Genomic DNA, 25,515 nt, shown 5'->3' on the forward strand with positions numbered 1-25,515 from the left:
ACATAATGCATATTGAAATGATTGAGTGTGCTGCAACACTGTACCGTCTTACACATGTGACAGTAATTACTCAAAAATAACAAAGTCTTTATGTGCAGTATGGATATTTTATTATCTTAGGTTCAAACTAAACCTTTTTAACTGAGGCATTCTCAAACAGAAAGTGACACTCTCAACATAAATTCTCCTGGCATCATTACCATGAATACAGAGGGATGTGAAAAACTGTTAAAAGAAAAAAAATGAAGAATCATGCAAATTAATGACATATACCTTGAGTTCTTCAATTACATTAGAATTCAGATTGGAGGTACAGTTCTGCACGGGCCCAGATGTTTCTATCAGACCTCTATGTTGATTTTTGCAAAGCGGTAGTGCAGGGATGTGGGGTTGCGCAGCAGAAAAACTCCTCTGTGTTCCATCGGCTGGTTGAAGAGGGTTTTAAGAAGAGCAGTAACGCTGATGAAACCCAGGGCCTCCCCGCAGCCTGCAGACAGGGAGAAGTCACCCTGAGTGACCCAGCCCAGAGTCACCCGGGAGCAGTGAGAGGTGATGCTCGGTAAAGGGTCTGGCCACAGCCCAAGAATGATGTCCGAGGAGGATGATTTGGGATCGACAGTTGTGATGGAGTTTGGTTCAGAGGAAAAGACTGACTCTTTGCCCTGAGTGTTATCAGAACACCAAGATGATTCAGCAGCTTTCTTGGGCTCCTTTTTTCTGCGTCGAACCCTACTTTTAAAGTAGTCTCTGTGCAGGGGCTCCTGGGGGCCGCAGCTGCCACGCTTTTTCTTCAGAAGCTTCAAGTCTTCTGCTGTTGGAACACACACCATGGCATGGAGCTCTGGTTTGCCCTTGCACAGTAATGAAAGACGCACCCACACCAGACTCATCCTATGTGCAGTAAGAAACCCTGTCATGGCTGAACTGTCCAGAGGTGGCAGCTCCCCAACACGGCACGACTTTTGACCTTTAGATGTCGTGGGTCGGCACCAACCAGACAGCAGCCTCAGTGACTTTCTGTTCCTAAGAAGCATAAAACATAATCAATATCCATTAGTAAGAAGTGATTCATATTCAAAAAGAAACATTGCTATGGCTGCATAAAGCCCCCCGAATGAAATTCAAATTTTGTTAAAAGCCATTTTTAGTTTTAATATTGAAAAAAAGGCAACCAATGCACAGTGAAAAGCAATCCCATTTATTTCTCATAAAGTGCTTCATGTCTCAAGGCTGATGTGTTGGTTTCATGAGAATAAATTCAACTCTTCCCTTCCTCTAATCTCTGATGTATTGCAGCAATTTAAGGCTGGATGTACTTTGGGTTAGGGCTGGGCAATAAATTGATTTTATCGATTAACTCGAGTGTGTAGTTTACGTCGACTTGTTTGAATGAAAACTGGTTTTCTCTCCAACATCCGCCAACGCTCCCTTCTGGGCTCCCGTAGTTCGGAATGGGCTCATCCCTCCCCCTGCGCCGCGCACGCGTTTACCATAGAGATACACTAAACAACATAGCAGCGAGCAGGGAAGAACTTGTTCCCAATAAAGGCACAGTGCCATGCGTAATTTGGAATTGGTTTTTGTTTACGGCAACAGCCTTAGATCAAACACCCTGCTGCAAAGTGTGTTTGAAGTCTGTTGCTAGCAAAGGCAGCAGTACGATAAATTTACTGCAGCACCTCAAACAGAGGCATCCTGCCGAATGGGAGAAATGTGGCGCCCAACGAAATGAAAAAGACGGCGGCACCACAAGCACACCCGCCCAAAAACAATCCATCGTCTTACAAACATTTTCAAACTGCATCCCATATGAAAAGAATGGGGCCCGCTGGAAAGCGATTAAAGATGTGGTCGCAATGTATATAGCAAAGGATATGGTGCCCATATATACTGTGGAAAAGCCGGGGTTCATTCGCATGCTAAAAGTTTTGGACCCCAGGTACGTGTTACCAAGCCGAAAGTACTTCTCCGAAATTGCCTTGCCTCAGCTTTATAATAGCACGCGACAACGGGTCGTAATGGAGCTGGAAGAGGTGTCCTTTTATTCTGCCACCACAGATTTATGGTCGAGTCGGACGATGCAGCCTTATATGAGTCTTAACTGTGCACTTTATTAACAACGACTGGACTCTGCGGAGCGTCTGCCTCCAAACTGCATACTTTCAATCGTGGCTTGTTACATGCCACCAGGCATGTCTAAAGCCAGAGGTGGTAGACAGGCTTGTCTTCCTGGCTAAGAATTTTTAGAAAAGAGGATGTTCAAACTAAAAGAGAGAGAAAATCGATTTAAATCGTAAATCAGATTTTTTGTTTAAAAAATTGGGGATTTTGTTTTTAGGCCATATCGCCCATCCCTACTTTGGGTATTTTCATCAGGGACATTATGATGAAAAGGAGGTACACTGGAGAAGCAGAATGCATCAAGCCTGCCAAAATCTGTGCCGGGGTCTCAATCAAAAATAGGAAAGAAGTAATCACTTCACACCCAAAAATAGTGCACATTTATGCTCAAGGAACCTATAAAAGTCAACAGCACTAATATTGTAAGAAGTGTGATTAACATTAGCAGGATGTTAAACAGCTTGGTGTAGAACTGCAGTGGGTGTCTTTTGATTCAATACTGACTTTAATTCATTTTCACAATAGGGGAGAGGATTAAAAAAAGAATAAATCTTCAGTGAATGTTAAAAACATGAATAAAGGGAAGGTAAAGACAAACACTTACCTCAGTACAATAAATCGGCTCAGAGGCTTTGTCTCAGCGATTTCTCCACATGATGTCATTTCCTCCATCACTGCATCAGCCTCTGCTGTGCTCTGGCAGTCTCTTCTCCCCTCTTCTCCTCCTTCCCTTGAGATAAGTTCCCACTCCTCAGACAGCTGTTGCCACGGGCAACCGAAAGGAGCCAGACAGCCATGTTTAATATAATTGGTTCTTTTGGCGGGCGGACGCCTACAGGAGAGGTCAGAAGGTAAAACCCTTGTCAAACTGTCATGAGTGCTACACGGCCAAAAGTATTGAAAAAGAAACACGCAGCCTTATTACCATCTCGCTTGCATGATGGGAAATGTGCATAATGGGAATGTACTGTGGTCAGAGCTTTGGAGTGCTTCCCTTTATCAAACTTGAATCCAATATCATGCCCTCCATTTAATCAGGCTGTAGGCAAGTGGATGTTATCTTAACCTAGCAGATGATTGTATAGTCATAGTGTAACAGACTAATTCAAGGCATATTTACTTCCAACACTAGCTAGTGTAACTAACCCCCTACTTTATGTTTTGTTTAAGGAAACATTTCCAATTTACGGTGTTAAGTTTGCCTGCACAATTGATGATTAAACTAGATTTTTGAAACAGGTCCATCAGTAAAATCAGCCTTCTATATAATACAGGATAGATGTTGGCTTTGGCAGCACAAGATATTCTGCACAATTCCTTAATAGCACAAATAATCAAAATATACAATATTTACATTTTTGGTTCCTTTTCTGCTCTGGTTTTAGCTGACCTTTTGAACTTTGCCAAGAGTTCTGCCTCCTGTTCCTCCTGAAAACGTACACCTGAAGGACAGTCTGGGTAATCATGGGGAAAGTGTGGGGCTCCTTTATTCTGAGAGTGTTTCACACCCATATTCAGCCCTCCAATGCGAACTCCTCTGTACACCTGGCAGATGGAAAAAGAAGGCATTAAAGAATAAACACAGGAATTTAGGGAAATTAACAAATAATGCTTCTTGCCCCCTTTCAAATTTCAAGGTACATTTATCATTTCACAGTGCCTGTCCAGATAAAATAGGACTGCAGCAAACAAGGAAACAACACATTTGTTAAAACCTTAGAACAGTATTGAAAGTTTTAAATGATGCTGGTTTCACACCCAACCTGAACTAGGGTTTCTTTGAGCAGGTGTGAAACTCTTCTGCAGACCAAACAACTGAAAAGGCTTGGAAATGCAGATCTCATCCACTTCCAAGTCGACTCTGGTGTAGTTTTCGTCAGATTTAAAATGTATTTAGGAAGTCATAATATATCCTTAATGATCTGTATAAGGTGAAGTCATTTGGTAACCCTGGCAATCAAATTGCTTGTATTTTCCCTGATTAAAAAAGTCAAAAGCTGTTATAACTGCTCAGCTTGTATGCCTATGCGTACCTTGTCGGATAATTATGTCCATTAAGAAGTACATTGATCCCACCATAAAGTCCTGATTTTTTACCTACAAGACACCCCTAGTTTATAATTACTAATAATCTGTTATTAATTAAGACCCCTTTTTGACACCAAAGAATTTTGTACACTTAAGGAGCAAGATAAAATTGTCCCACATTAGGGTGACCAGGTTGACCTTTGCACTTTGAACAGCATGGGTGTAGCCAGTGGAGGTTGATTCCAAGATAGCATTACATAAAATATAAATTTAAACTGTAATGATGAACCTCTGCTTTCACAGTGAAAGCAGAGGGTCTCGACGGACCAGACTCAGGCGACAGAAGTTGGCTTTGGGGACGTGGAATGTCACCTCTCTGGGGGGGAAGGAGCCAGAGCTTGTGCGGGAGGTGGAGCGTTACCAGTTGGATCTGGTGGGGCTCACCTCTACGCACAGCGTCGGCTCTGGAACCTTACTTCTGGATAAGGGTTGGACTCTATTCTTCTCCGGAGTTGCCCAAGGTGTGAGGCGCCGAGCGGGTGTGGGGAAACTCACAAGCCCCCGGTTGAGTGCCGCTTTGTTGGAGTTTACCCCAGTGGACGAGAGGGTCGCCTCCCTACGCCTGCGGGTCATGGGGGGGAAAACTCTGACTGTTGTGTGTGCTTATGCACCAAACAGCAGTTCAGAGTATTCGGCCTTCTTGGAGACCCTGAAAGAAGTCCTGTATGGGGCTCCTGAAGGGGACTCCTTAGTCTTACTGGGAGACTTCAACGCACACGTGGGCAATGATGGAGACACTTGGAGGGGCGTGATTGGGAGGAACGGCCCCCCTGATCTGAACCGGAGTGGTGGTTTGCTACTGGACTTCTGTACTAGTCATGGATTGGCCATAACAAACACCATGTTCGAACATAAGGATGCTCATAAGTGTACGTGGTACCAGAGCACCCTAGGCAGAAGGTCCATGATCGATTTTGTTATCGTATCATCGGACCTGAGGCCGCATGTTTTGGACACTCGGGTGAAGAGAGGGGCGGAGTTGTCAACTGATCACCTTCTGGTGGTGAGTTGGGTCGAGTGGTGGGGGAAGCCTCTGGACAGACCTGGTAAGCCCAAACGTGTAGTGCGGGTGAACTGTGAACGTCTGGAGGAGTCCCATGTCCAGGAGGCCTTCAACTCACACCTCCGGCGGAGCTTTTCAGGCATCCCTGTGGAGGCTGGGGACATTGAACCAGAGTGGGCGGTGTTCAAAGCCTCTATTGCCGAAGCTGCGGCAGGGAGCTGTGGTCTCAAGGTCTTAGGTGCCTCAAGGGGCGGTAACCCTCGAACCTCCTGGTGGACACCGGTGGTCAGGGAAGCCGTCCGACTGAAGAAGGAGGCCTTCCGGGATATGTTATCCCTGGGTACTCCTGACGCAGTTGCAAGGTATCGACAGGCCCGAAGGGCAGCAGCCTCAGCCGTGGCCGAGGCAAAGCAGCGGGTGTGGGAGAAGTTCGGAGAAGCCATGGAGAAGGACTTTCGGTCGGCACCAAAGTTGTTCTGGAAAACCGTCCGACACCTCAGGAGGGGGAAGCAGGGTACCATCCAAGCTGTGTACAGTAAGGATGGGGCGCTATTGACCTCAACTGATAGTGTGTTAGGGCGGTGGAAGGAACACTTTGAGGAACTCCTGAATCCGACAACTCCGCACTCTATGTTAGAGGCGGAGCTGGAGTATGAAGGGGGATCAATTCCAATCTCACGGAGGAAAGTCACTCAGGTAGTTAAACAGCTCCACAGTGGCAAAGCCCCGGGGGTGGATGAGATCCGCCCAGAAATGCTGAAGGCTCTGGGTGTTGAGGGACTGTCATGGTTGACACGTCTCATCAACATTGCGTGGAAGTCGGAAACAGTACCGAAGGAGTGGCAGACCGGGGTGGTGGTTCCTCTCTTTAAAAAGGGGGTGCTGGAAAGGAGGGTCCGGCCGATTGTCAAACCTCAGATTGAAGAGGAACAATGCGGTTTTCGTCCTGGTCGTGGAACGACGGACCAGCTTTTCACTCTCGCAAGGATCCTGGGAGTACGCTCATCCGGTCTACATGTGCTTTGTGGATTTGGAGAAGGCATATGACCGGGTTCCCAGGGAGATACTGTGGGAGGTGCTGCGGGAGTATGGGGTGAGGGGGTCTCTGCTCAGGGCCATCCAATCTCTGTACTCTCAAAGCGAGAGCTGTGTCCTCGGCAGCACGTCGGACCGATTTCCGGTGAGGGTTGGCCTCCGCCAGGGCTGCGCTTTGTCACCAATCCTGTTTGTGATATTCATGGACAGGATTTCGAGGCGTAGTCGTGAGGGAGGGGGTTTGCAGTTCGGTGGGCTAAGGATTGCACCACTGCTTTTTGCAGATGATGTGGTCCTAATGGCTTCATCGGTCTGTGACCTTCAGCACTCACTGGATCGGTTCGCGGCCGAGTGTGAAGCGGCTGGGATGAGGATCAGCACCTCCAAATCTGAGGCCATGGTTCTCAGCAGGAAACCGATGGATTGTCCACTCCAGGTAGGGAATGAAGCCTTACCCCAAGTGAAGGAGTTCAAGTATCTCGGGGTCTTGTTCTCGAGTGAGGGAACAATGGAGCGTGAGATGGGCCGGAGAATCGGAGCAGCGGGGGCGGTACTGCAGTCGCTTTACCGCACCGTTGTGACGAAAAGAGACCTGAGCCAGAAGGCAAAGCTCTCTGTCTACCGGGCAATCTTCGTTCCTACCCTCACCTATGGTCATGAAGGATGGGTCATGACCGAAAGAACGAGATCGCGGTTACAAGCGGCCGAAATGGGATTTCTCCGCAGGGTGGCTGGCATCTGCCTTAGGGATAAGGTGAGAAGTTCAGTCATCCGGGAGGGACTCTGAGTAGAACCGCTGCTCCTTCACGTTGAAAGGAGCCAGTTGAGGTGGTTCAGGCACCTAGTGAGGATGCCACCTGGGCGCCTCCCTAGGGAGGTGTTCCAGGCACGTCCAGCTGGGAAGAGACCGAGGGGTAGACCTAGGACCAGGTGGAGGGATTATATCTCTTCGCTGGCCTGGGAGCGCCTTGGATTCCCCCAGTCGGAGCTGGTTGATGTGGCCAGCGAAAGGAAAGTTTGGGGCTCTATGCTGGAGCTGTTACCTCCGCGACCCTGACGAAAAAGCGGGAGAAGATGGATGGATGGATGGATGGATGATGAACCTTCGAAATATAAGTTAAATGTTACACGTAGAAAGCGCCTGAGAGTCACAGCGCACCTCATGGACGGAGCGGTCCGCCCGTCAGCGGTGTAAAACAGCAAAACCTCTGGTAAGGATTCTTAATGTGTGTCGGAACAAACAGCGAGCACACACACCGAACATTTAGTTGTAGTTTCTATAATTCATATCTGAATATAAGAAGCCAATAAATACAACACAGGAGACAGAAACAATAAACAAATATGCGTGACGGCAGAAATACCTCGCACATTACCTTTTCACCATGAATGAAGGAATTGATAGTTTTCTGAGGTCAGAATGATTATATATTATAGGTTTATACACGTTGATACAAAGCAAGGCTACTGCCTGACTCACTACTGCTGTTTTCCTCCGAGTCTGAGAAAGGAACACACATTGTCAAGGATGATTAAGCTCCGTGTTTTGTTATGATGCCGGCATTCAGGAAGCCGCGCTCCGATGTCGTGGATACGGAGGCGACTTTTTGCCTGCAGAGTTTGCATCTCACCTTCTGGGGCTCGTTCTTTACACACTCTTTGGATTTCCTGCCAGACAAAATAACCTTAAGGACCAGGCTCAGCTCTGAATGAAGTCTGGGGGTCTTCTGGCTGACGCGTCATAGCACGTTTTTTTTTTTCCCCCCAACTAATAGACTAAAGAATGAGTCGTCAAATACTTTTTTCAACGACTAGGGTTTAATCGACTAATTGGGGGCAGCCCCAAGCTCACAAAGAAAAAACTAAAGGAGGATTACAAAACACAGTGGAAATAACTAGCGTTTACCACACTGTGCAACTATCCAGGTCATTCTGGACTCATACATGGACATTGAAAGATACACCTCTTCTGTTTGAGACTGCATCAACACATGCAACAACAATGTCCTAACCCACAAACAAATCCAGACCCTGCCTAAACAGAAGACTTGGATGAACAGAGATGTCAGATTTTAGCTGAAGCCACGTGCTGCTGCTCTCAATTCCGGCAACCCAAAGGCTTATAGCTCAGACACGTCCAATCTGAAAAAGGGTACCAGGAGTGCCAAACAAAAACACAAACAGCTGATTGAGGAGCATTTCATGAACAACTCTGACCACAGGCACAGGCAATGCATCCAGTCCTTCATGGATTACAGAAGCGTAAACATAGCTCCACTTGCGGTAATGATGTCTCATGACCTGACAAGCTCAAGGGGTTTTGATCACGACAATAAAACACAAGCCATCATAGACACCACCCCCCACCAAAAGCACAGACCATCAGACTCTCTACCAATGCTCCAGATGGCATCCCTGGAAGTGTGCTTAAAGTATATGCTGTCCGAGGTCTTTACTGGGCCAGGTTGTTGTTCCTACATTACTGAAGATGAAAACTATCGTGACAGTTCTCAAAAAACCTGCTGCAGGGAGTCTGAACGATTTCCATTCCGTCGCACTCTTATCATGACGTTAAAACATTAGGAAAAAACTTTTCTTGTCATATGATCATAGCTGTGTGTGTACACATTTGTGTGGTAGTTCAGGAAGGAGTGCATTTTGTAAAATGTCAAGTTTAGCTTGAGGTGAAAGCGGCGGCATGCACTTAAAAAAACTAATCCACAAAGAGACAGGCAGACACATGCACACACACAAAACGTTCTGTTCAGACACAATGCAGACACTAAAACCTGTCCCTGCCGGGAGAGGATGGGATGTATAGGAGGCAGGACTGTGTGGGTGTGAGAAAAATATATTTTGAAGATAATTTTATTAAAGAAAAAATCCACTTACATTGTAGTTGCCTGGAAAAAGTAATGTGTAATCTCCCACTCAACACTAAAGCCTCCAACAGCAAACATGAAGTCATCTCATTCAGCCTATCCCCCGTGAAGCAGTAAACATGCTGCGCCCTGAGTGGAACTGCCACCAATCCTGGTAGAAACCCCAAAACACAGACAGGATGTACAGAAGTACATCCACACAAAACCACTATAAAAAAAATAAAAAATACAAAGAAGCAGTTGCTCCCACAACTTTTGTTATATATATATATATATAATGGTGATCACAATTTCTTGAACCCCAAGATAACTTATCAAATGTCTTGTTTTGTCATATCAATAGTTCTAAAAGCAAAAGATTTTGTTTATTTTTTAAGACAAATAAATCTGTGGTCAAAGTATCATATAGATCTACATATCACACCACAAGCAATACTGACTGAAATACAAAACATGTCCAGGATTTTAACTTTAGCACCTAAGAAATCTTTGAGATAACATCTTTATACCAGTCACCCAAATCTAAATCTCTTCATGTTAAAACATCTGGTGCCTGAAAATCATTCAAGCACTTCAAGAGATGAGTTGAGTTCATACAGTGGGGCAAAAAAGTATTTAGTCAGCCACCAATTGTGCAAGTTCTCCCATTTAAAAAGATGGGAGAGGCCTGTAATTTTTATCATAGGTATACCTCAACTATGAGAGACAGAATGAGAAAAAAAATCCAGGAAATCACATTGTAGGATTTTTAATGAATTAATTGGTAAATTCCTCGGTAAAATAAGTATTTGGTCACCTACAAACAAGCAAGATTTCTGGCTCTCACAGACCCGTCTGATTTTTAAAGAATTTATTTTCAAATTATTGTGGAAAATAAGTATTTGGTCAATAACAAAAGTTCATCTCAATACTTTGTTATATACCCTTTGTTGGCAATGACAGAGGTCAAACGTTTTCTGTAAGTCTTCACAAGGTTTTCACACACTGTTGCTGGTATTTTGGCCCATTCCTCCATGCAGATCTCCTCTAAAGCAGTGATGTTTTGGGGCTGTCGCTGGGCAACACAGACTTTCAACTCCCTCCAAAGATTTTCTATGGGGTTGAGATCTGGAGACTGGCTAGGCCACTCCAGGACCTTGAAATGCTTCTTACGAAGCCACTCCTTCGTTGCCCTGGCGGTGTGTTTGGGATCATTGTCATGCTGAAAGACCCAGCCACGCTTCATCTTCAGTGCCCTTGCTGATGGAAGGAGGTTTTCACTCAAAATCTCACGATACATGGCCCCATTCATTCTTTCCTTTACACGGATCAGTCGTCCTGGTCCCTTTGCAGAAAAACAGCCCCAAAGCATGATGTTTCCACCCCCATGCTTCACAGTAGGTATGGTGTTCTTTGGATGCAACTCTGCATTCTTTCTCCTCCAAACACGACGAGTTGAGTTTTTACCAAAAAGTTCTATTTTGGTTACATCTGACCATATGACATCTTCCCAATCCTCTTCTGGATCATCCAAATGCCCTCTAGCAAACTTCAGACGGGCCTGGGCATGTACTGGCTTAAGCAGGGGGACACGTCTGGAACTGCAGGATTTAAGTCCCTGGCGGCGTAGTGTGTTACTGATGGTAGCCTCTGTTACTTTGGTCCCAGCTCTCTGCAGGTCATTCACTAGGTCCCCCCGTGTGGTTCTGGGATTTTTGCTCACCGTTCTTGTGATCATTTTGACCCCACGGGGTGAGATCTTGCGTAGAGCCCCAGATCGAGGGAGATTAGCAGTGGTCTTGTATGTCTTCCATTTTCTAATAATTGCTCCCACAGTTGATTTCTTCACACCAAGCTGCTTACCTATTGCAGATTCAGTTTTCCCAGCCTGGTGCAGGTCTACAATTTTGTCTCTGGTCTCCTTTGACAGCTCTTTGGTCTTGGCCATAGTGGAGTTTGGAGTATGACTGTTTGAGGTTGTGGACAGGTGTCTTTTATACTGATAACGAGTTCAAAAAGGTGCCATTAATACAGGTAACGGGTGGAGGACAGAGGAGCCTCTTAAAGAAGAAGTTACAGGTCTGTGAGAGCCAGAAATCTTGCTTGTTTGTAGGTGACCAAATACTTATTTTACCGAGGAATTTACCAATTAATTCTTTAAAAATCCTACAATGTGATTTTCTGGATTTTTTTTTCTCATTTTGTCTCTCATAGTTGAGGTATACCTATGATAAAAATTACAGGCCTCTCTCATCTTTTTAAATGGGAGAACTTGCACAATTGGTGGCTGACTAAATACTTTTTTGCCCCACTGTACCTATTGATACTTTACTTTCTTATTGGGATTTCAAGAATAGATTATGTTGCTGATTTGTGACCATGGTGTTGATATTTAGCAACTTAAATAGCCTTTAATTTATGTTCTCTTAAATTACTGGAATAGTTTTGTTCTGATTATTACTTTTATTTAATTCCAATTAAATCCATTCGATAAGATGAAAAATAGGTTGTACATTTTTTTTATTTAGCAATATTTATGTTATCATTTTACGGCATTTGGTTTAGTATCCATTTTAATGCATGTTAATAATCCGTGAAAAAAGCAAAAACAACACCACAAGTGGTGAAGAAAACAAACATTGTAATTAATGGGGCGAAGCCTGCAAGCTGGTTCAGGCAGTCAACTTGAGCACCAATGATACATTCGCACATAACGCCCCTCGTCACTCTTGCAACCAACCAAACATAGTCTCCTAAATCTGGCGCTCTACTTTAGCTGTTGGATCTGCCTACCTCTGCCTTGCTGATGCTGCTACTACTGCTGTTTCCACGCTACTAATGTGTTCACCTCGCTGCTGCTGCGTTCACGTTCCACCACCACCCCAGCTTCCTCCCCAGCTTCCACCTGTAGGCCCGAGGGTTAGTTAACTAATCATCACTCAATGTTCTATGTTAATATGTGGAGTGATGAGGCCCGAGCCTAGACGCCAAACTATATACTGCTTCTAATAAACATATTAATGAAACACGTGAGTTGTCTGACTGAATTCTATAAAAGGATGCTGCTTTGTATCCATCGAAACAATCATATTTAAATAAAGTTATTATTATTATTACAAACATCAAAAATGTATAAACTTAGTGTGTAATTCTATGGACAAATTAACAAAATTCAGCTAAATTGTTAAACTGAAGTTACTATGTTGGTCAAACTCAACAGAGGGAGAGAAAATATGAGTTTGTTCATACGTAATGGATTTTACCCAAAGACAAAGACACACATACCAACCCTGGGCTGGGTCAAACTAAAAAGCTGCTGCAGGGTCACACCCTACTACTGAAAAATATTGCATGCTCTCTTGCATCCCTGGATTACATTCTGTTTAGGACTGAAGTGTTTCAGTGGCTTCCCATCGTAAAATGACGTTAAAAAAGTAAACAAAAACCCATTATGCTGAATTCAAAGATAAGATTAAATCAACCTTTTCATTCCTTCAGAGGAGTCACAAAAATGTTTTTTTATCTACTGTCACAGACGTTACCATCAGGTTTACAACTAAACAGATGAGCAGGAAAATAAAATTCCTTCTGTTTTATTGCAAAAAATCAACAACTTTAAATACAAATACAGATGGAATGGGCCTTCTATGGTTCATTGCTGCATTAGCTGCCTAACTGAGCACAATAAACACAGTACAGAAACACTGAGGCTGACGGCTGAAAGATAATGAGAGGCATTACAAAACAAGACAATGAGGAACCATAGTTCTGTGGAAGGCAGAAAGACTGACAGCAGGAAGATGCCAGGTAAGATTTCAGTAGAAATACAGGCCCATTCAAAAGATGTTCATACTTTCATTTGTCTGCAGAATAGGGGCTGAGAGCAGATCAAGAGAATTTCTACAACATGTTGGCCTCATCATTGCCAAGTGCTTCGAGAGACTGGTACTGGCTCACCTTAAGTCCAGCCTACCTTCCACATTATACCCTTATTAGTTTGTGTCCCAATAGGTAAACTGAGGATGCCACATTCACAGTTTTTTAACCATGCCTTCACTCAACTGGAAATTTACAACACCTACATTAGGATGTTATTTATTGATTTGAGCTCCGCATTCAACACAGTCATCCCCTCCATCCTGTCTATTAAACTCAGGGACCTTGGGCTCAGCACTTCCCTCTGCATCTGGACACTGGACTTCCTGACCAACAGACCCCAGTCTGTAAGATTAAGCCATTTCTTTTTCCACTGCGAACCTGAACACCAGCATTCCACAGGGTTGTATGCTGTGCTCTGCTCTTTCCTCTAATCCGTTTTCACCCATGACTGCACTCTGGTGCATGGCTCATGAGGAAAATGTGGGCTGGCTTGACATTGAACTCTTGGCAACGTCCCGCCCATGTGACACGTCCCAACCTATTGTCCCCCATATACAGTCGGCAAGCTGAATCCCCTCCGCAGCACCTCTGTGTGTCTAAGTGTTCAGCAGGATGTCTGCATGAGGGACTTAAGGGCTCATTATACTACTCCGTAGCTATCCGTCAATCCGACTCCGTGGTCACGCAGAGGCTCATGAACCTTTCGAAGTTCTCCGTGGGGATGTTCGGATACGCAATGCAATTCACCCGATCAAGATGACCTAATCTCACGTCGTGGATTGTTTACCTTCCGACTCCGTTCCACACAGTGAACAATGGTGACAGAGAGAGAAAGACTGAAGTTGGAGTTGGAGCTGATCGATATTGAAATGCAAATCCTTCTGTTACAGAAATGGAGAAGGGAACGACAGAGAGGAGGGGTGCGGAGGTCGAGGCTGAGGAAGGGCGAATTCAACACACTTGTTCGACCTGAGGGCCACGGACGAAGAAATGCACTTTCAATATTTTCGAATGTCGGCTGACAAATTTGACGACCTTCTTTGTCATGTGCAATCATTTATACAGCATCAGGGCAAACACAGCACGACAGTAGATGTTGCCCAGAGAATGGCTGTGACATTAAGGATTTTAGCCTCTGGTGGGAGCCAACAGGCTGTAGCGGCGAGCTACAAAATGGCGTCCAGCACAGTGTCCGGCGTTGTATCGGAGGTCTGCAAGGCGTTGTGGAAGGCTCTGCAACCAGACTATCTGCCATGCCCTTCAACCAGCCAGTGGAAAGCCACAGCAGATGATTTTTGGCGCCTGTGGAATTTACCAAACTGCGTTGGAAACATTGACGGTAAACATGTTCAGATCAAGGCACCGCCTCATGCCGGGAGTGACTACTTCAACTATAAAGGCTTTCACTCCATTGTACTGATGGCAACGTATGATGCCAGGTATCACTTCACGACAGTGGACGTGGGAGCGTATGGACGGGAGAGCGACGGCGGCATTTTTAAAGAGAGCACATTTGGATCGACGCTGCTCAACCACAAGCTGAACATGCCCCCACCAGCTGTTCTTCCTGGGACAAGGAACCACACACCCCAGCTGATTGTTGGTGATAATGCCTTTCCCCTGCACATCAATCTCATGCGTCTATTTCCTGGTAGGTTACAAATTATGTTAAATCACTGCCCAGTATATTCTCTTTGGATGAAATATTATGTTCTATTTAGTAATATTCTGCAGTTTTTTCAGGGGCACATTTGGGCAGGGTCAAGATTACTTTCAGTTACCGTCTCTCAAGTGCCCGGCGGGTGATTGAAAATACATTTGGCATAATGGCAGCATGGTGGAGAATTCTTGGGAGGCCAATTGAGTTCCGGCCAGACAAGGTTGTGGATGTGGCAAAGGCTTGTGTTGGTCTCCACAATTATCTGGCTTACACCGACGAGGCAAACACGCCGGAGATTGGTGCAGCCTGGTGAGTGGCACAGAGTTGTAGCTGGCGACTCTAACCTGGGACCTATAATTTCAGCAGAGATGTCCAGGAACCGTTCCACCAAAGTTGCTATGGGTGTCAGAACTGAACTAATGCAATTCTTTCTGAAGCCAGAGGGAGCGGTACCATGGCAGGATGACATAGTGTCGCGTGGCATACTTGGCAACAGATGAAGCAGAACCAACTGACCTGATGTCTTATAACCATGTAGAATAGTGTTGTGTTGTTAATAAACATCAACACTTTTTCAAAACTTATTTGGTTCATTATTTTATTTCTTAGTGCAAAGCAAACAAGGTGCAAAGTAATTAAGGTGCAAAAGGTACTCAGCGGGCACTTGAGTATTCACAGACAATGGGTCCAACGACCCATCATTGTCTACATGCGTCGGTGGTGAGCTCTGATCCTATGGTAAAGAAAGAGCAGATAGTTTGTCTGTTAGCAAAAAGAAAACCACATATGGCTACAATGGTCAAAGTCACATCACTTTATACACTGCATTAACAATTTGTTCTTTTGCACTACCACTAAACACATTCTACCATAGCATCTTATCCTGGTCAATGTATTAAAGAGCCAGTCCCTCACTGGCCTCTGTAATCACTTCACATGCTCTTTACTTCCTGCATTTCTGTGAGTGATTCTTAATCATATGTGTGTGTATATATGTAGGCTATAAGCTACTGGATGCCTAAACATTCCTTCGGGATGAATAAGTACCTATCTGTCAAGCAATGTTGGCATCTATGGCCAGGCATCTCTGTTATAGCACCGGCGATGTGTAAAAAGCCTACGGTTACAATGACAGAAGAAATGGGCAATTGTATTTATCACATCTAAAATGCAGGCACATTTATCGTCAATTATCTCATATGTTGTTTGCAAAATGAATGAGTTGTCCCTCTCAAATCGCAGCCTACTGCTAGCATGGTAGCTCGCCTACACAATGTTAACAACCAGTTACCTTATCGTAATTTGACGACGTCTGTCAGTGCTTGACATGGAGGTGCCAGCCAGGATAGGAAAAGGTACAGTGCCGACACTTTCTGTTGGCCGCCGGCATCCCCACTGCAGCTGGCCATCTTCTTCCTGAGGCGAACATACTTGTCCCTCACGGACCTCCAATTCTTAATGCACGTTTTGACGTCCATCCCAACAGTCTCTGCAATCTCTCTCCAAGAATTGTTCGTTATTTGAGCATCCTTGTAGTCTTTGCGAGTCGTCACATATAGACTATCGTACTTTCGTACTTCCTCAATCCATCGTTCCTCGATTTCCTCCATGCTGAAATGTGACCGGCACACAGTAAACTCTTTCAAAAATGGCGGGATTGTTGTTGTGAGAGGAAGGAGCTAAACCGTAACTGATGTTATTTAGCTGACCAATCACAACCCTTGCGGCCTCCACGGCGTATAGTGAGGAATATTGGCAGGTGCACGCAAGCCTACGGAGTGTCTCCGGGAGGGTTTCCGACGATGGAGAGGGCTCTCCGTGGCTCTCCGTAGCCTTTGACGCAAGACCATATATTAGGCTTAAGATGTATACAGAACATTGCTCTGAATGTTTTGCTGAAACACCAAACAGATGCCATAAACCACTCTTTTCCAGCCCTGAGATTCAGGTGATAAGGTGGGCAGGGGTTACCTTAGTTGGTTATTGGCTAATGGTTGCCCAACCCCCAAAAATATAAATCAATAAGTGGCCAAAATCTGATCAGCTCATTTTCAGACAGGTTTTTATATAAATAGATCAGGTCAAGAAGAGAGAGAATTTCCTTTCCTGAAACTTTCCGAATCCCCTATTATGCAAAATGCACTTTTTTCATAATTTAATCTTGAATATACTTCTGCAAAGTTCTGCCTTAAATGCAATAAACATATCTCTCTCATCTTAAAGGTTCCCTATTATGCAAAAAGCACTTTTTGATGTCTTTTATACATAAATGTTTGTCCGCGGTGTGTAAGGAGACTCACAAAGTGTCAGAAAATACAACCCTCTCTCTTCTACTCCTTACCCACATCTCTACGGGGGTACAACCGAGCTGATCCAGATTTGCTGCCGATATGACATCATATCGGAAATGTGGGCTGGCTTTACATTGAACTCCTGGCAACGTCCCCACCATGTGACACGTCCCAACCTACAGTCGAGAGCTGAATCCCCTCGTGCGGCGTGTCTTTTTGCAGGATGTCTGCAGGAGGGAGGGACTTAGAGTTGTTGTATTGTATATATATAATACATATAATGTCACTGTTCTAGTGGTAAACACTGAGAAGGGTTTCAGAAATAATGCTGGATGTGGTTTGGAACATAATATGGCATTTAATCATGGCAGCGTTTAGCTGAGTTTCTCCCGGTAGAAAACTCTCTTCAGAAGAGAGATCATGACGCTCCAAAGGGGCGTGCCCAGCAGCAGCTCCAAAGGGGCGTGGCCAGCAGCAGCTAGTTCATTTGAAGCTACAGTCACAGAATAAGCACTTTTGGAAATGGGCTGAAGTAGAGGGGTATGAGGCATGCTACAATTGCTGATCTGTTTGGTATTTTGAGCAAATAATTTGAATTTAAAAACATGCAGATGTATTTTCTTTTGAAACATGTATCGGACTTGTTGACGTACCTTGTCTTAAACCTTTGTGGGATAATACCTGGATGTGTATCAGCTATTTATTTTGCTCCTTACTTGTTCTTGTTCATTATTTTTCTTTTGTTTAATACTGAAAATGTTTAATAATACACTTCATTGAAAAGAAAAAATGTATTGTAACCCTTTATGTACATTAATACTCTTTCGACTTTCTGGTTGGATATAAACTGCATTTCATTTTACTGTAAAATGACAATAAAGTTGAATCTAATTTTATGTCATCTAATCTAAATGAAAAGATAATTAAGTGAAATGTAATCAAATAAATCCACTGTCCATGTTACCTACCAGTGGGACCCAGAAGGCCATGCCCCATCCTTTAGGAAGCAGTAGGTCCCATCCAGCCCCCCAGGAGCTCATCTCATTTCCCACCTGCTTGCCAGGCTGTTGAACCAGCAGGATGGGGACTCTGCCCTGCGGAGGGGTTAGGCTCAGCCTGGAGCCAGGAACCAGCACCTCGTTTCTCATACGGTTCAATTCCTGAAGGAAATGCAAAGCAAATGCTTGAGGAATGACCAACCTATGAGATTATCTGTGTTAGCAGAGCTAAAGATGTTAGGCTTGGACATGTAAAAAAAAAAGAATGAATATGAGGCACATAGTCAGATAAATAACTGAGTGACTGGAAAGTACTGCATTACATATCTGCAATCAACAAAATGATGGACAACCTGTTCGGATGTCTTGTTATCAGTAACGTTGTTGCGGACTGACTGCTCCCACAGGTTACTCTGACAGCAGAGCTCAGGAACTCCTTGCAAGATCAACTCCCTCCTCTCCTCGTCCACCTCTGAAACAAAACACAAAGCACACACAGGCATGATCCTGTATGACCAGCATCAACAGAAGTGAAGAGAGACATATGAAGCTCTCTGTGACTGATTTATAGATGAAAGCAACCCATCTAGGTACTTGCCATCTACGTGACGCCCACCGATTTTTGGGTAAAACATTTGCTGTCATGTGAATGCCGGTAAATACAGATTCTGAGGTTTTCGTTAATAAAAAAAAAAATAGAATACTGTCCCGTCTCTTATTTTAGAGGAACCAAATTACGATGGTCAGTCGGACAAAAAATTACAAAATGTTATTAGAGATGGATGATTGGCGTCGATATAAACTTAAGTATTTGAGTCATACTGTGATAACAAGTTACAGATAACCCTGGTTAGTTTAAAGCCGCGCCATATTATCTTGGCAGTCTTATTTGCTTATGCTAATCCTGCTCTTGTTTAGTACTAATGAAGAGAGACATTATGTTCCTGTACCCCAGAAGCTTTTGTAACTTAAAAACAAAACATAATTTGCCAAAATTAACAGGGCTTTGAATATTTGAAATGCCACAGTCAGCTGTAAGGAAATAAAAAGTTATTTATTGTACCCTCACAAATATGAAAACCGATTTTACTCAGTTGGGTTCATATACAGCTTTGGAATAAATTAAGAAACCCCGTCAGCAATATCAGTGTCTCTGGTAGGTATGCGTGTATGCGGGTAAAATACAAAAACATTTTAAAAATTGATTCTATAAACTACTGACTACATTTTTCTTCATTGGAATACTGGAATGGAAGCCATACATGAATGGACTGAGATTTAAAGCTGCAGTAGCCAAGTCTGGCTAATCGAGGGGACTTAGGCAACATTTTGAATGTTTACTACTCTCTCGCCCCTCCCCCACTGCCACCAAGCGCCCTCCAATCAAGTTCGTGCTCGTCAGTGCGTGCGCACCAGATTTCTGTGAACGCGCCCGACTCTTCAGCATCGATCTAATTTAATGCCGGTCCGATGTTGATTCTGGTTTTATCACGGGCATGGTCGCGTTCTTTCTTTGTTTCCTTCTTTTCTACAGGGGTTTTCTTTTCCTTGGTTGTTTTGGACCTCGTAGCTTCAGTTGTTAACCAAGGAATTGGAAGCTTGTTAGTCTTTCTCTCCGCCATCACGCTTCGTACAATCCAACACACATGTGAGTGCGAACTTCAGGCGTGTGCATGTGATATTGTAAAGTGCGCGAGGGGGGGGGGGGGGGATCTGTTGCGTGTGCACGAACTGTAGCCGTGCGCTGATTGGACCAGAAGAACCAGGCACGGTGGATTTTTGCAAAACAAATAACAGGCTCTAGGTGGAGGTAGAGACGCGTTTTTCTTTCTAAAACCGGCTGATTTATGTTGTTCTGTCGGAGCATAGTGTCAGTTTAAATGAATATGAAACAATCAAAACAATCCTGCCGACTGCAGCTTTAAGAAATATTTGGATTGGTCTCTTAATTCTTTTCAGAGCTGTATGATCACTACATGCGTTAATGCTTTAAATAGCTCATGTTACTTTATTATTTGTGCAATTTCTTTTAAAGTTTTTTTTTATGTGAAATTATCTAAAAACAAGATTTGTATAAAAAACAAAATATCCTTTTTTATTCGATCTAGCCATTTGGCAGTAGAAGAGTTGTAAGTATAGAAATTAAAGGGGCTTTACCAAACACTCTTACTATCATGTGGGTAAATGTAAACAAGGAAGTGCAAGCATGGACATAATGCACAGCATGATTATGCTATGAACAATGTAATGTACCTTGCTTTTTTTATTTAAACTTGACTGGATTTCCTTTAGTCTAATATTGTTGTAACGTTCGAAACAAGCAAACTCTAAAATATAAATGGCCTGGTTGTAAGGAACCCCATTTTATTCAGCGAATCAGCTGTTGTGTGTCACTGAGGGTGTATGTGGAGTACAGGGTCCTGCCAGGATTCGAACCTGGAACATCTGCATGGCGAGGCAGAGGCCCCCCGGAGCACAGAACCAGATGTGTACTCGCTGAAGCAACCTCATGACCACAACAACAGACTGATTCTAAACTATAGATACATCCTATTTAAGGATTAGGTTTCTGCTTTCATTTCTAAAACGGAACATTTCATGCATCTGCACGCTGTATGACTTAGTCCACATTAGAAAAGAAAAGGTTATGATTCAAGTCTGGAGAAATGACTTATGATTGCATGCCCGAATAACCATGTGTATTTGTAAATGAAGTGCCCACCCTCCTCCAGTGTCTGGTAGGTCAGATTTTACCTTGTGCATGCTTTACACAGGGCAAAGCTTTAACCTTCTTTGTTGGTAAAGTCAGCCTGGGATCATCTACAGTCAGACCCAGCACTGTGCCTGAGGGCAGCTCTCCAGTCGAAAAGATGCCTGGATGAATTTTACAGTCATGGTGAGATAAACATGCACACACATACCTAACCAGATGGCAAGAAATGTAGTACTATGGGTTGAAAATAAACAGCATTTTGCTTAAAAATAAAATATCAATACACCTTTTAGTATGTTAAAGACATGAGTTTGTTGTTGATGCAGGTTCATCTTGTTCTTGCTTCTGCATTGCTCAGGCCACCAGAGAGAGGGCTTGGATTCATTAATTTCCTTAAAAGAAAAACAGTTCTTTGGAGCTAAATGCAAGAACATTTAAGAGGCTTTCTGCTTTCCTTGATGCCAACAATAGAATTCTTACATTACAGACCGTAGCGGCTTCCATAGTTTCTGCCAGAACAGAACAGGACTGTGGTCCAATCAGGCGATAGCGAACTATTTCCATTGTGAGATCACTGCAACACATCCACAAGAAGCGAAAAAAAATGTCACAAAAAAACCTATCAATATTTTTAAGTGAAAATAATACATCCACGCCAAATTTGTATGCAAGCATCTTATTTAACTTCAATACGAACTACACTTACTTTATAACTATTCCTTTTGAGCTGGACTTCCAGGTAACCGGGATGTTGGGAGATCTGGTTCCATCTCCAAGAACCTTCTTAGCAGGAGGTCCATTGGCATCCTTAAACTTTAGCTTTCTCTTGGTTTTGGTTATTTTCTTGCCATCGGAGTTCTTCTCAGGCTTTGGCTCCAATTGTAGGCTGGGAAAAACTTCAGCAGGTGTCACCACTGGATGAACCACAGCATCACAACACTGGCATACCTTTTGTAACTCCAGAAGAAGGTCCTTAAAGGAGCACAGTTACTGGAGTTAAACCTCTTCTCCCATTCACCATCATAGCACCAAAAGAAATCTTTCACTACAGACTGAAATAACACTTATTTTGAACCACCAAACCTGTTTAATAGTCGGATGAGCCCAGATCCACAGCTGCCTGTTTGTTAAATCCTGTGAACGGGGTCTCCAGAGGAAGGTGACAGGGCCCAGGGGCTGAGCAGGGTACTGTCCTGCTCTGTACACCACCACACTGCCCTGTCTGCGCCCTGATAGACACAGTGCTGCAGCAAAGGTGGGACCTGAAGTACACAAAATGCTTTTAACATTATAAATAAATCTCAGCAATAAACTACTTTTATCAGAGTTTGCGTTAATTAACAATACGCAGATTACCACTCCAAACTCGCAAAGGAAAAATGAAGGTGGAAGATAAAGCCACATCAACAGTATTTGTGAGCATATAGTAAAAGACCCAAAAGCGTGTTGTGTGAGTAACGCTAGTCTCACCGGTCTCCTTGCTAGTCAGTTCTGAAAGAGAAGCCAGCAGCTTGTTTTCCTCTCCCTGAAGCTCTATGCAGCAATAATAAGATAGGTCCTACGTCAACAACAACAAAAAAATCAAAAAATGTCAACTGGCAGTGAAATCCTGTTGATAACAATCATAATTTTGTAAGAAAGCAATACAACACGCACTCCACTTTGGTAAGGGTTACCTGTAGCAGGCAGTGGCTGCTCATTGCCCTGTGACAAGACCGGTAGCATTTGTAGGTGGGCCTGTTCCCAAGGCAGTATCCCCATTTTTTAACCATGTGAAAGCGCTTGGCGTGCCAAATGTGCGTTTCCAGCCAGACGTTCTTTCTCTGGCGGCGGTTGAACTCCATCAGCAGATTTCCGTGCCGGCGGCGCGCCTTTCGGCTCTTGCTCTTTGCCTGTTCCTTCTTCTTCTTCGGGCCAGCCTGTAAGCTCTTCTCCCGCTAGGAGGAGAAAAGAAACAGAAACGTCACTGTACTCAGAGATGGCTGGTCTATGAAAAGAAGAGACAGAAAATGTTACGTAGAAGATTAAAGGAAATATTTGTAACTTTACCATTCTGTTAGCCACCTCTCTCAGTCTGCAAGGAAGGCGCTTGGTGTTGTGGCTCATAGCCCTTCTCCTCATGTGTTTAGGCAGGGCTCCAAACACATGGCAGCTGCCCGTTGTCTTGGTGACGGCTTTCAGCATGGTGTTCACTTCTGCCGCCCTGGCCCTGGCAAAAGCTCCAGCTGAGTAATGATAGATATGGGGAGAAGGGTGGCGACACTACATTTTAAAATGGTATTAAGCTGACAGTGAATTTGCATTTGCAGCATCCTTACTTCCACTAAATACTATACTTGTATAAAAGACAGACAGGAAAAGCAACAGGCTTGCAAAACAGCAGCATACTGGATATACATGTAAATCTGTTTATAAATTATGAGGGTAGGACATTTTCTTTACCAGTGATGTACTTGGGCATTTCCCTAGAGTAGCCCCCACCATCTTTCTGGTGTCCTCGGACCCATCCACCTCGTTGGTTGGTGTTTGTTGGCCTTTTTGTAGATGGATGGATGCTAGATGGACCCTCATCACCACCTCCACCTTAGAGAAGATAATTATTGTATCAGTTGAAGGCCACCAGGTCAAATGTTATATATGTCCTAGGCTAGATTACCAATTATTATTATTATTATTATTATTATTATTATTAATTTACATTATACTGGTCCATTTCATTGCCTTATTTGTACATTTGTATATTTCTCATTTTTATTTCTAATTATTTGTTATGCTTCTTTTTGTATTTGGCTGCTGCAACAAAAATTCCCAGTTTGGGATAAATAAAGTATTTCTGATTATGTCAGACAACTGCCAGACACTCAGGGGTGCTTGTCTGGAGGCATTTACTTTGTTATAGCTTGAGGAGTTTAAAATGTGTTTGTTTAAAAAGCATGATAAAACACTAAAATGGGAGAGGCAAAATGTGACAAGTATACTGTAGCTACCTCTGTAGCTCTGTTCATTTGGTAACAACTTAGAAAGTGTCAATTTTGTGTAAAAAAAACAAAACAATGACTGCTTATCTGACAGGATACTGATCTGCTGACCCTATGAAAAGCTAAGCATTCATCAGCAAGAGGAGACTAGGTCATGGAGAGAAAGAGAAGTGAAGACGGGGGATACAGTATAACATAATAAACAACAAACACAGACATATTGGAGCAGCTCAGAACCAACAGAATGCACAGTACCGTTCTGTGTGCTGCTCTCCACATACTGAACACTGGAGGGCTGGTTCCTCATCTTCTTCCCTCGCATCTTCACTTTGGCCGCAGACATCTTCTATAAAAAAACAAAACAAAACAAGAACCACGTGAGCTGCCATAGTTGCTTGCTAACGTTAGCTATTTAGCTACTATTTCAGGTCAGCAAGAGAAAGACAAACAAACATAACATGCCGTTAAAACATTACATTCAGATAGTAACACAGCATGTGCTTATCTCTACATTCCCCAGAACGAATGCACTGTTTTCAAGGTGTAGTCAGTTCTGTTTTCCCCTTTGCTACAATTACCATGTGTGTTTCCTTTATCACGCTGGTCGGCTAATGTTTGCTTCCGGAAACTACGGCCCAATTCCGAACCGACCCATACACACTTCGGCCCATACCTAGGCCATCTGTCGCAAGCCCCCAGGAAGTGCTTTGGATTTAGAGGAACATACTTGTAGTGACAAAACAGCGGGTACTATAACGTCCGTATCATTCCGTTACGTCACCATGCCCAGAAATACTATTTTCCACATTGACTTACATTGGGAAACAGATGTCTGTAAATCGTCTTTTAAACAAATAAACGGCTCAATATTGACCCTTTTATAACCCTTATTAAAACCATTACGTCCTTAAAGTTGTAAAATGCGCTAAAAGCTGAATCCAGATTTATTTTCTCTCACCATTCAATCTACCGAGCCGAGAGCGGTTGATCGGGGGCGGGACTTAGCGGGTAACTCAACTGCGCATGCTCTATGCTCTCGACAGCCAAGCACGATGGGTAATTTGTGACGTTTTGCTCTCGAGAATCTCATGCCATTTTGTTTTGCCAATGAGCAGCTCTCATAGGAATGAACGAGGTGCCGCCTCCGACGCTGTATCCAGTTGTTATTATACATCCATGGTCTGTCGTCACACTCACAGCTGAATTAGGCTCCCTTTTTTCATGTAGAACAGCAGGAGAAGCCAGGACCGACGCAGACTCGCTGTCGGAGGGTTTGATAACCCACTCCCTTTCCCCCACGTGTTGTATTGGAACCGAATGTAATGTGGCGAACCCTCCACACGAACGCGCAATGGGAGGGGAAGTGCGTAGGGGTACGGTGTAGGATGCGGTTTCGAATTCGGCCCCAATGTGTACCTCCTCGATCACTTGACCAGGAAATCGAGTGAAAACACGCCCAAGCCCCCAGGATGCATGTCATAGCAAATGTTTGATGTGGCCCAACAGCCGTACTACGACTTCCGTGTAAGAGCTTGTCAGAACAAATGTAACGGTATAAGAAGAGCTGACATCGTATTGTTGAAAACGGTGGTTTAAATAGCATAGATTTCCGCTTGGGAGGAATTGATTTCTTATTGAGATAACTATGATCTTTGCAGACCGGATCTGCAAGTTCCTCCCAATTGGAAATAATGTATTGCATTACTTTAACACCTCACAATACACCTGCACAATATACATTCTGTTGTTTTTGGTAGCTTGGATGGAAAAAGGAATATGGGATGTAACCCATCTGATTGACAGTTTGGGTAATTTAAAGATTTTACTGAAAAATGTAACCTACTTTTTTTCTATCAAAGAATACAACAAGGTGATTAAGGCCAACCCA

The 25,515-nt window shown here is 43.8% G+C and overlaps 1 protein-coding gene across 5 annotated transcripts; it reads right to left on the minus strand.

Annotated features, from left to right (window-relative positions):
* Positions 1-87: 87 nt before the first annotated feature.
* Positions 88-24,976, minus strand: pop1 (POP1 homolog, ribonuclease P/MRP subunit). 5 transcript variants are annotated; one of them, XM_063879279.1, is made up of 16 exons: positions 24,825-24,976; positions 23,883-23,973; positions 23,092-23,232; positions 22,699-22,874; positions 22,326-22,586; positions 22,120-22,207; positions 21,733-21,911; positions 21,356-21,621; positions 21,130-21,223; positions 20,936-21,041; positions 20,691-20,810; positions 18,290-18,408; positions 17,907-18,098; positions 3,476-3,666; positions 2,726-2,953; positions 88-1,023 (listed from the first exon to the last, which is right to left on the minus strand). In XM_063879279.1, exons 2-16 carry the CDS (start codon positions 23,968-23,970, stop codon positions 342-344), a joined length of 2,931 nt encoding a protein of 976 aa, XP_063735349.1. In that variant the 5' UTR covers positions 23,971-23,973; positions 24,825-24,976; the 3' UTR covers positions 88-341. The 5 variants fall into 5 exon arrangements, with proteins under 5 accessions (XP_063735349.1, XP_063735347.1, XP_063735351.1 ...); XM_063879277.1 differs by lacking the exon at positions 24,825-24,976 and adding an exon at positions 24,586-24,753; XM_063879281.1 differs by lacking the exon at positions 24,825-24,976 and adding an exon at positions 24,586-24,735 and having other exon boundaries at positions 3,512-3,666.
* Positions 24,977-25,515: the final 539 nt, after the last annotated feature.

Source organism: Eleginops maclovinus, chromosome 3, assembly GCF_036324505.1.
Source record: "Eleginops maclovinus isolate JMC-PN-2008 ecotype Puerto Natales chromosome 3, JC_Emac_rtc_rv5, whole genome shotgun sequence".
Lineage (NCBI taxonomy): Eukaryota > Metazoa > Chordata > Actinopteri > Perciformes > Eleginopidae > Eleginops > Eleginops maclovinus.